General features: G+C 38.8%; 1 protein-coding gene across 2 annotated transcripts in view; it reads right to left on the bottom strand.

Moving 5' to 3' along the window:
• Positions 1 to 12,433, bottom strand: part of PSMB2 (proteasome 20S subunit beta 2) — a 33,411-nt gene that overhangs the window by 15,083 nt on the left and 5,895 nt on the right. For both annotated transcript variants that reach the window (XM_049618748.1, XM_049618747.1), the window contains exon 3: positions 10,446 to 10,516. In XM_049618748.1, the coding sequence (XP_049474705.1) occupies positions 10,446 to 10,516 (71 nt within the window). The remainder of the gene's footprint in view (positions 1 to 10,445; positions 10,517 to 12,433) is intronic.

The following is a 12,433-nucleotide window of genomic DNA, read 5'->3' as shown; positions in this document are numbered from 1 at the left end:
AAACCCATGAATCTCTCTTTCTAATAACAACGGTGATTATACCTGAAGTATAAATGTACACAATTTATAAAAGGCTTCAACCAAATCCTGCAAGAACTAGACTAGACACATAGGATAGTTATGAAATGGGCAGATACCCCAACCAACTTCACTTTTGCATTTGACATGTGACTTTATTTATTTATTTTTAAAGTTTCATTTATTTATTTTTGAGGGAGGGACAGAGAGAGAATCCCAAGCAGGCTCTGCACTGTGAGCCCCAAGCCTGATGTGGCGCTCAAACCCATACACTGCGAGATTGTGGCCTGAGCCAAAATCGACAGTCAGACACTTAATGGACTGAGTCACCCAGGTGTCCCTACTTTAACTCCAAAGTTACTCAGCATTTACTGTGTGAGAAGCTTTATGCCAGGTGATGAAGATGGAAGCCTAGGTCTGGAAGGAGCTCACAAGATAGATGAGTAGGAGGATTCCAGATTGAGGAAACAGCATATGTGAAGGTAAAGAAACATGGAGGAATGTGGAATATTTGGGTACTGGTGAATATGGGACATGTATACCTAATGAATTAGGTCATTTCAGCAGGAAGCAGAGGAACTGGAATGATACTGTCACTGGCTTCCTAAAGAATACAAACTTTAGCCTGTAAACCAAAGAGGAGCCAGTGAAAACCACTCCTGTTCCTCTGCTGCTCCAAGCCTTTTTCATGTCACAGGACACTGCAGAAGCAGTAGGGATGGAGAGGGAGGTATGCAACATGAAATATATTTAGAAGGGAGAAACGACAGGAATAACTAGTGGAATAGAAGGTATGGGAGAACGAGGAGTTAAGAAGGCTCTCAATAAGGGGAAAGATGATAGAGCAGATGTAAAAAACTCAATTTAGATCCCAAGCAATGAAGACCCGAGACAGTCCTTTGGCCCTGGAGCTCCAAGTGCCCCATCTGAATATGGGGATAGTACTGTTCACCCAACAGATGTTAGGAATGAAAAGTGCTCATCTGTGTTAAAGTTCCTGAAAGAAGACCTAGTGGGGTACCTGGACAGCTCAGTCAGTTAAGCGTGACTCTTGATGTTGGCTCAGGACATGATCGCACGGTTTGTGAGATCCAGCAACGTGTTGGGCTGCATGCTGTCAGTGCGGAGACTGCTTAGGATTCTCTCTTTCCCTCTCTCTCTGCCCCTTCCCCTACCCATGCGCATGTACACTCTCTCAAAATAAATAAATGAACATTGTTTTAAAAAAGCCTAGTGAGTAGCAGGTGCTCAATAAATGTCAACTGAATCTGAATTCTAGGAGCAAAAAAAGTTAAATATTGTGCATATTTCAATTTTTAGCAAAACTAAATTTTAAAGTTCCCCTTCAATAATTCCAATATTTCTGTACATTTTACTTCCCTAAAGCCATTATTAACCCCAAGTTTGAACCATTCTCCTATTAAAGTTGTAATCTTATCGTAATCAGAAGTTTAGAAATTTAATGAGTTGAAATGCAGCATGGCACAGATGCCTTATTATACCAACTAGTTAACACAGTATTTGTTTTCTACATTAATTTTACTTGCTAATCAAAAATACTGCTTTCTCCCAAATAACATCAAAATAAAATTGCTGATTGTGCAATGGGAAAACCAACGCCACCACATCTGCAACAAGGCCACTTGAACTGTTTTTCATGAGCTGGCAGTTCCCAGGGAAAACTGAAGATTCCATATACCTTTAAATCAGTTCTCAAAAATTTAAGTGCAGAAGCCAGGCTTTGTATACTACTAGGCAAATATTAAGGTGGACATGCTAAGCATGCCCATGAATATCTATGAATGCTGAACATCATAGCTGATTCACCTTCCTGAGTTAATAAACCAATCCACTGGAAAAGACTATTTAGGACTATATATGACTGTGTATGTTTCTGGATGTCCACAGCAACCAGATACAGAACACTAAGGAAATCCTGGGGAAAACGGTGTTTCAGAGCCCTTCTATTAGAACAGCCTAGGTTCAACATAAGTTACTCTTATCTCTTCAACTGACATGGAAGATCCTCACTGGTCTCCCTGCTTCTCTCTTCTTTCCGCAAACAGGAGCCAATAGTTAAACCAAACCTCATCTGTTTGTGCTAACCCTCTCTTAGCCAACAAGCTTCCAGAGAGCCCCAGTGCTTTTAGCATAAAGCTTTTTCATCAAAATCTTCATAACAGGGACTCTCTGGTTTCAATCTTTTACCATTCCCCTAAAAACCTCAGCCATATTTAACAAACTATTTAGATTACAGATTTTATAATATATGTACATATGTAGTAAAAACTATATAAAGGTATTTATTTATATATCTTTTCAATCAATAGAGCCCTAATTTGTATATAGTATTCCACTAGTTAAAACAAGTAAAAAATTAGGAGTAGGAGGCTCAGAGTCTAAAAATCATTAGAAAACCCCTGTCTGACTTAACACATTCTCTCACACTTGTCTTTTGGTTTGTGCTTCTGGTTTTCCTTTTGGCTTCACCTTTGCCTTTAATGACAGCCAGTCCTTTCAGGCTCGGGTTAGGTTCTGTTCCCAGAGCACCTATCTATCTGTATGGCGACTGTGGCACTTGTCACCCTGCAGTGCAAGTTCTCCATCTAAAGGCACACACCGAGCTTTGCGTCCGTTTCCCTGGCCCCAAGGACAATGCAGGCTGCAGATGTGCTGAATGACTATCAGCACTTATGGAACTTCTCAGCTACAGAATGCACACTTTAGGAGGCATCAAAAAGGCAGCGTAGAGTTTTGGCAAGGTACTTTATAAAGATTCAGAGATTATTTCCTCTCCCTTCCTTTCTTCTTTTCAATCTAATTAATCCTATTTACTCTGCTGTCCCCACTCAAAAGCAATGATAAATCTGAACTTACTCTCTTCAACTTTTAAAAAAATGTGTTATACTTTCTTGCCCTTTTACCCTTCTTATTTCCTTAAGCTTTTTTTGGTAAAATAACATATACATATAAAGGTACACAAAATATACACATACAGCTTAATGAATAAAATGAATACATGTGTAACTAGCTCCCAGGTCGAGAAACAGAACAGTCAACTCCTCCCTTCAAAGACTTCCTTCCCACTCTCCTTCATTTTAGATGACTGTTATTGGGGAGAGTACAGGAAAACCTCACAGAGTTTTTGGGATCAGCCCCTGAATTAATATCCCTGAATGATTGTGGGCCAGGGCAAAAAAGAGGCATCAAGTTGAATCACTATATTGTACACTTGAAACTAATATAACACTGTATGTTAACTATACTGGAATTAAAATTAAAAAAATAAGTTAGAATAAAGACATTAGGGGCTGTGGGGGGGGGATAAAAGAGGCATCAAGATGTCAGGGTGTATGTGTATTTGTATCTGTGAGTGTGAGGGAATGCTCACACAGGTCAGGGCACTGGTTTAAAACAATCCTAAAAGGCAGGGTAAACCCGCACTTCTAATGGTAAACATTTTCAAAGTAAAAGCACGTTTTTACTAAGCAGACACAGTACTTTGCTGCTCCTGGCTTACACCAAACCTTAATAGGAAACCACATAATTTTCAGGACATAAGTTTCAAAACAGTATGAATTTAGACCAGTTACCATCAACCCCATTGTGGGTAGGAAAGATGCTCTAAGTGAAAAATTGGCATTATGGGGTTGCACAATCCCAGCCACCCAATAAGCTCATTCCATTCAACCAGAACAGGGGTTCTCTCTGCTCACAGCAGGCATCCAACAGGGTAGCACATATATGCTCTCTGAGTGAGAAAGCAACACCTTCTCACATACAACCCCCTGGAGAGAGATGGGAAGGGGGGAGAGGGGAGGACTTTACACCTGCAAACTCCTAACTCTATCAGCACTAGGGCTGGGAAAAACAGCACATATTAAAAAAGGGGGTAGGAGGGGTGGGAAGGATTCCTGATAAAGCCAGTAATTTTCGAAAAAGGATATTCTTAAGCCATTTTTTCTTAGAAGATGAGTAAGTTTAATGATTCAACATCCAAGTCTTTGTCTTCCTCATGGACTTTAGTCAAGCCCTAATGACTATAAGCAAACTGCTTCAAAGTGCAGCTGTCAGAACTCTTATTCTTGGTAGAAAAACACTATATGCACAAAATATATGTCATATTAATTAAGGCATCTCAACTTCAAGTATCTGTCCCTGGGCCTTTAGATAATCAATATGACCACTAAAAATAGAACAGTGGCATCTCAAATGGGGCAGACATGAGCCACGCCCAATCCTAAGAGACTCCTGTGAGATGTGAGCTGGGATGCACATGTGTTTTGCAGTACCACTGAATATCCATCTAAATGTAGCCATATGTTTTCAGTTTTTCTGTATGTCCTACTCAGCCTAGGAAACAAAATAACTAACAGACCTATAACTCTTGGCTCAGCTCATCTTGAAAATCCAGTTAACTGCCTAGCTGACTGAGGTCTGGTGGGAAAGAACTGTTCTCCAGGTCTAAAAGAACTGCTGCTTGCACCAAAATTCCATGAGTTTCATGATGAACATCTTGATTTTTTTTTTCAGTTTCCCCCTCACCAAAAGTAAGCCAGCTCTGTCTGTCAAGATGCCCAGGCTGTGTGGCAGCGGTGTCAAAGGCTGCCATTTGCTTGAAGGCACTGCCATCTGCAGCAGTAAAACATTTTGTCTCCGGAAAATAAACACATCTGCCTTTGCCAGTGTCCTCCCACTGTGCCGCCCATCTGGAGCAGGTGAGCTGGAAGGCAAGCCTGGGCATGGTGAGACGAGGGTGAGCAGAGGAGGCAAGGCCTCCAGGGAGATGGCACTTGGAGGAAGAAGGTAGTGCTGTGTCATGTCACATCCTGCTAACCACATTCGCCAAAAAGCATGCGAAATTACCCTTGTTAGTGACATTTTAATCATATGCAGCAAATGGTTGGTTGTGTTACAGGACAAGACCTGTAAAGTCAAGGTTTCACCAAGGCCATCTGCTCTCCAGGTCACATGACCTCACTGATACCAATAAACACATGACATCTTTGTGCCAGCCACCAAAGGCAAGATGACAATAACTCTAGTGGTCAGACAGAGGCTCAAAGCAACAGGATTCTTCTAGGACAAGACCACACTATACGTGCCTACTATAAAGCAGACTAAACACACATAAATTGAGGCCAAGTACTGGGACAAGTCACGGTCACTTTTAGAAATGACTAATATCTGAAATTCTTTCCTACATACTCTTTACCTTTCCCTGAAAAAATAAATTCAAGTCTGCTTATGGTCTTGACATTAGATCTTTAAATTACACTATTTGGGGGCTAGAAGAAACCATACAAAATTATCCAAATTCCCTCTTTCTCCAAAGGTATTTTAACTAGCTCACAAGAGAGCTAGTGCTAAACCTCCTGAGGCAGGGCTCTTTCAGTTATACCACTGGTTTTCAAACTTTGGTGGGAAGGGGACAGTGAAAACTTTTTGTTTGTTTGTTTTCAAATAAAATTGTACATGGAATCCCAATATATAAAATAGATAAAAGTTACGTTGACCTATATGAAACACAGCTAACATTTCACTATACTGCTCTTCTTTGTGACTTTTCTAAGGCAACTTCATGAAATAGTTTGAAAACCACTACACCAGGCTGGCTGATATTTTCCCAACTCATTATTTCCATTTTTTAGGTGTATAGTCCTATAAAAAAATAAATTACCAAAAGCTCACCAAGTACTTGGCAGAAAGGTTCTATGAAAACACTTTGGCCAGTGAGTAGCAGTAGTAAAGCCCTGAAGACTACATACCATGAAGGGCAGCATTCTACTCTAAACCTTGCCATGAAACTCCACATTCCCCAAGGATATCAGATTTGGCTGGTTCATACCTAGGCCTCCCTATATGTAAAATGGAGATCAGGGTGGATAATAACAAATAATTTTAGGGCATTCAAATAGGCTACACCAAATGTGCCATTTCAAGCAAGAAATAGCCCCATTACTTATCACTCTCCCTTCTATAGCCCATTAATCAAATCATAAGGAGAATTTAAATAAGCATTGTGCAAACTATGCCTAAAAGTCATTACAAAATTTTCAAAATAATCCTATTAAAATCCAAATAGCATTTTCTTTTATTTTTTAATGTTTATGTTATTTTTGAGAGAGAGAGACACACACACACACACAGAGTGTTATAGAGAGAAAGAGGGAAACACAGAATCTGAAGCAGACTCCAGGCTCTGAGCTATCAGCACAGAGCCCAATGCAGGGCTCGAACTCACACACCGTGAGATCATGACCTGAGCTGAAGTTGGACGCTTAACCAACCGAACTACCCAGGTACCCCTCCAAATAGCATTTTCTTAATGAAGACGTCAGTTATTAAATACTATTTTCCAGAAGATATCATTCACTCATTCAAAATATATTTTATTAAACTAATGGCAAAGTCTCAGTTCTTGTAATCTGCCACATTTGATTGTTCCTTCCTTCTAAACAGATGAAAGTGAGACTCAGCAAACATAAGGGACTTAGTCAAGATTACACAAACTAGTACATACCAGAGAACACATCAGAACTCTGTGATTCAAAACCTATGCTCAAAGAAGCCTCTTAAGTATTTGAAAGTGGGGAGTCAAACCCATAGCAAAAAGCCTAAGAAGCCTTTTTCCTGCTCCCTGGTGTATATGGAGGAGAGCGACTTAAATGTACACATGTATTTAAATAAAAAGCTAGAATGAGTCCTCTAGATTCCCCTCTCCCCATCAGTGTGGTTTTTTTTCCCATCTTTTCCTGCTAACCTCATCTTTAATTCTTACATGGTGAAGTAATATCCATTCAATAAAAATATTTTTTAAAGTTTATTATTTATTTTTTAGAGAGAGAGAGAGAGAAGGGGGAAGGGCAGAAAGAGAAGGAGAGAAAATCCTAAGCAGCATTTGCATGGTCAGCACAAAGCCTGACATGGGGCTTGATCTCAAAGTACGAGATCATGACCTGAGCTGAAATCAAGAGTCAGACACTTAATCATCTGAACTACCCAGGCGCTCCTCATGAAAAATATTTTAATGCAATTCCCTTCCAGTATATAAATGTATAATAACATTTTCAGTGGTATCTGTGGATCAACTGGATGACATTTATTCAGCAAATACTTACTGAACACCTACAATGGGCACATATTTATACGTTATCTATATAATCCTATACAGAGATCTTGACACATTTAATAGAACTGGAAATTTTATGCTTCCCCAAATGCACAAACATACTTATATGTTAGTGTAGTAACTAATAAGGGAGACAGTATGAAAGAGCATGGTATTTGGAGTTAGAATCTTACCTCAGCCTTTTACAGGCTATATATGTGTCTTTGGTATACCTGGACACATAACAGACTCTTTAAACTCTTTATTAACCAGTCTTAATAGCCTTGTAAGTAAAATGGGGATAACATTCATCTTTATGGTGTCATAGTAAGCATTAAGTAAGGTCACGTATATATCTAGAATAGCGCTGTCCAAGAAAACCTCCTATGATGACACACATGTTCTATATTGGCAATGTCCAATATGGTAGCCACTAGCCACATGTGGCTATTGAGCACTTGAAAAGTGGCGACTGTGACTGAGGAACCAAATTATTTTTATAGAAACAAAAGTTTATTTCTCATTCAAAGTCCAAGAAACTCTCACCTAGGAACTAAATTTTAAATTTTATTTAATTATTTATAATTGTAATTGCCATATATGACTAGTGGCTACCAAACTGGACTGTGTTGATCTATACCAAAGCCCTGCACATACTAAATGATCAATGTTGGTTTATTGCTATTTTTCCTATCAATCAATAATTTTTTATATCCTCCTCTTTAGCAGCAAATCAGTTCAACTAAAAAAACACAACAAAGAATCTCATAAGAAACTTATACCTATTAAATTGCTTCTTCAACCAAGCAGCAATAGCAGCATAGAAACAAGTGATTTATTAGTCATACGCGCCACACACTGTGCTAACAGCTTTGCATGATTACTTCATTTAATCTTTATAATAATTCTGTGAAGTAGGTGCTATTATCTGTAAACAGAGAAATTAAGCTTAGAATCTGTCCAAAGACACAGCTAGTAGTAAGTCAGTGAGCACAGATTTAAACTGAAGTAGTCTAATTCCAGAGATGGTGCTTAACCACAATGCTAAACCTGCCTGCATCTTGAAGAACAAGTTAATTTAAAATTCATTATGTACTCTGCAATAAATAAATGTCCTCCCAACCAAATACCACCCCCAGACACACACACACACACACACACACACGGAGCAACTTAGAAATCAAACAATCTGAGCTACAGACACAAAGTTATACACATGGTAACTGGCTGACCCAAAATAAGTCTCATGTGTGAGTGTACACATGTACTAAATCTAGTGACTTTGCACTTATTAGGAAGACTAAAAAAAATATCATCTTTCTCCCCAGAATAAAACGACTAAAACATAAACTTGTATTTTGGAACAATCTAACTTGATAGAAGGGTGGCAGGCAGAGACTGGACTCAGAACCACAGGCAGAGTCTGTCAATACTTACTAGAGCCCTATATCACTGTCTACAAGGGATATTTATTTGTTAAGACATCAAATGTGTCTGCTAGGATTAACCAGATCCAATGCATTTGCATGAAGCGCATTGCCACTCTTATCTCAGTTCTAAAAGGAGCTTAATTTACTTAATGTCTGCTATACTTATGACAAAGTATTTATTGTGCCCAAAGCTGGAATTCTTTTTTTTAAAATTTTTTTAACGATTATTTTTTATTTTTGAGACAGAGAGAGACAGAGCATGAACGGGGGAGGGTCAGAGAGAGAGGGAGACACAGAATCTGAAACAGGCTCCAGGCTCTGAGCTGTCAGCACAGAGCCCGACGCGGGGCTCGAACTCACGGACCGCGAGATCATGACCTGAGCCGAAGTCGGACGCTTAACCGACTGAGCCACCCAGGCGCCCCCCAAAGCTGGAATTCTTATCCCAGTTCTGCCTGACAAGTCACAGGAATATTTCACACAGCAAGCCACAGTATGCTGTGGTATTACCAAATACCACAGGAATTTCTGAGTGGCGGGAAAGCTCGTATCTGACCCATTTTCCTCTCTCACAGAGCAGTGAGCAAGAAAAGGCCAATGACCTTTTATCCCGATCAAAACAATGTAGGTAAATTTGTCTCCTTCCCACCATCGTATCTCTAGCTTCTCTTCAAATCTCACAATCCTTATATTGCACAAGCCCCTAGGCCAAAGGTAACACTGAGAAAAAGAGGCTCTGTTTATTAAGAAGTTCTCAATCCAGGGTTATTAGGCACTAGAAAATAAACTCCTTTAAAGACCTGTAATAAGTAACTTAAAAAAAAAAAAAAAAAACACCTGTATTGTTTAGACTCCTGTCATAACTCAGCTTAAGCAAGTGCCGATGAAACTAAAACCATAATAAAAACATGAATAGTGCTGATGTTCTAGAAACACTATCAAAAAACCAACGAGCTGGTGTAAGGCAGAACAGTCAAGTAATTATGGCACCATTAGCGTAGCTCTGCTGACCTGCTGGGTGACCTGTAACTAGTCCCTTTGCCACTTTATGCCATTCATTCTGTATCAGTGACAGAGAATTAACTACTATGTATCTCAGTGGAATAGTGAGTAGATTAAATTATTAAGCAAAATGCTTTAGGCAAAAGTCATATGAATGTTAAATATTATGATTTACAAGCATTCATTTTCCTAGCACTCCTGTGGGGTTAGGAAGTTATCTCGATGTCATAGATGAGTACACAGGCACAGGGGGTAAGGTCACATGATAAGTCTCCATTTACTTAGTCCCCGTGGGAAGGGAATAATACACACCTTTAGCAATCACATGAACTTTCTTGGCACATCCTACACAATCTTTAATACATTCAATCCTTAACTTAATGTTGCCATCTTTTAACATGCTGTTGCTAGAACCAAAATAGCTCTAAGATAGCAACAAGGCCAAAGTAAGTGAAGATGAATAATTCTGTGTGCTATGGCAAGAATAATCACAGAAAGACAGATAATCTCAAGGTGAAATGTGCATTGTTATTTTCTAGATCTTACCTCCACTACCATGTAAGAACTTTTAGCTGTAGGAATTAAGAATCATGGTTTGCTATGAAAACACTGACGAAAATTTTTAAAGGCTATCTATCTCAGGCCTTCATGTTGGTGTGACCCATCCAAATTCTCTGTGAATGTATTTTCCTCTCAGGCTTTAATTAGCGAATATGCAGAAAAAGAAAACAAATCCAAACAGCCTGAAGAGTGAATAAGTACCAATAATGAGAAGGGCTCAGGAGGTCCAAAAAAGGGCAAAATTACTACTATATAATAGGAATATAGAAGAAGCACAGAAGATTTTTCTGCTCTCATGTAAGGCTACTTGCTATACTGCTTACCCGACTCCGAAGACAGTCAGCCAGGTTTCGGCGTGTGAAATTAGCTGCTGCTGTGGGAGACAATTCATAACCTGGTCCAAGAGATAAACAGTCATAAGCAGAAGAAATAACAGCACCCGAAATCATCTCACTACTCCTGTTCTTACATCCTTCCACCCTCTGTACACCCAGAGTACATAAAGTACACAGAACGAAGAGTATAATCCTACTTTTTGTCCGTTTCCCCACACAACAGTTGTGAAATAGCTGGTTAGTACTAACAGTGATTCCTGGCCACAACACAGAACCAAGGCAACTATTCTATGGTGAGATCAAATGCACAGCCTTGCTTAAGCTGATCATTCATCAATAGACTGTGGTTTCCTCTATAGAAAGGGGTACAAATACACAAGTATTAGGAAAGAAAAGAACGAGGTCTCAAGATGCTGATTTTTAAAGTTTATTTAAAAAGGATATTGGGAAAAGAGAGGCTGGAAGTTAGGACTGCCTCAGTCATATTTCATAAGATTTTCTTTTAAAAAAAATAAGTAACTTTATTAAATGATTTTCAAAAGTACAGGCCACAGAAAAACACGTTTCCATCACTATCTACAACATTTTTAAAAAACAGAGTATCTCAAGCATAAAACCTCTAAAAAGAAAGTCGTAATGACAACAAAACTACAGCCCAGAGAAATGCCATCAGGTATGTGTTTAATACTGCACTCACTTTGGAACTTAACCCCCCAGTAAAAAGGGACTAGTGCCAAAACCCAAGAATGACCCAAAACTGAGCAGCCCCATGCAGGAAATGCCAGTTTGGAAAGACAGACAGCATGTGGTTAAATTATTCCCTACAACAATTCAAACACCAGTGTTACAGCAGGTAAGATTTAGATTAAAATTCTAACAAATATTTATTGAACAGCAATTATGTTTCAAGGTCTATGCTACGTGCTTTCATATGTTATTGAATTTCATGCTCACAACAAGCCTATCAGTACCTATTAAATTATAAGGGGAGCAACTCTGAACAAGCAGGAATACTTTGCAATTCTCCACCTAATCCCCTAAACACCACTAAGGATTTTACAGTTATTTTAAAGGCAGAAAGGTCTGATTCCTATTTATATATAGATTTTTCTTCCTTTCCCTTATTTTATCTCAGTTCTCAAACTTTAATATGCATTAAGAATTACTGTGCAGGGTTATATACACAAAACTACACCTGACAGGTAATTTAAGATTTTAAAGGCAATTTTAACCATACACGACTTTTGTTTTCTGCACTGACTTTCAACTCCAAAACCCATGTAACAAGCAACTCTCTCAACTGGTTTACTCTTCCTCCCCCTCCAATCATGAAATATTGCTGCAGCTACCGTACTTGAGAGACATTATTGGCTTCCCTCGCCTGCCATGTAGGCAGAAAGTAGAGCCACTAGAAAAAAAAAAAAAATTATTGAAATACTCTTAACTTGCCTAAACCTAAGTGCCATGTGCTTCAGGTTCCTTTTTCATCTTTGAATTCTCTGTGGTACTAGCCAGAGTGCTTAAGACAGAGGAGGCCCTCAAAAATATTCATGGAACTGAATGTATGATGCTAAATTTACTACCTAAAAAACTACATAATTGGGTCATATGCAGCCATTTTATACAATGATATTCAAATTAAGTTCTTTCACAGCTCCATATTATACCAGTGCTGTGTCTAAGTGTATTAAACTGTAAAGTAACTGAAGGTCTTTCCTGCTAGTGACACTATGAACTTTCCTGGATAATAGGGCTAGTGGCAGTATTATTTCATAATAATGCTTTGCCTAATGAGGAAATCCTACTGAGGAATCCTCTAACAAGGATTAGAGCTCATTAGCCCCAGAGGAAACTCACAAAAATCCTAATTATCTTCCTAGACACGAATCTACCAGAAAGGCAAGGCAGAACTCTTTTTGATAGTAAATCTCCCACAATTACACAGAGCTTTAAGTTCACAAGCATTTTACATATTA

Source organism: Panthera uncia, assembly GCF_023721935.1.
Source record: "Panthera uncia isolate 11264 chromosome C1 unlocalized genomic scaffold, Puncia_PCG_1.0 HiC_scaffold_4, whole genome shotgun sequence".
Lineage (NCBI taxonomy): Eukaryota > Metazoa > Chordata > Mammalia > Carnivora > Felidae > Panthera > Panthera uncia.
This window is presented reverse-complemented; position numbering and strand designations above follow the sequence as displayed.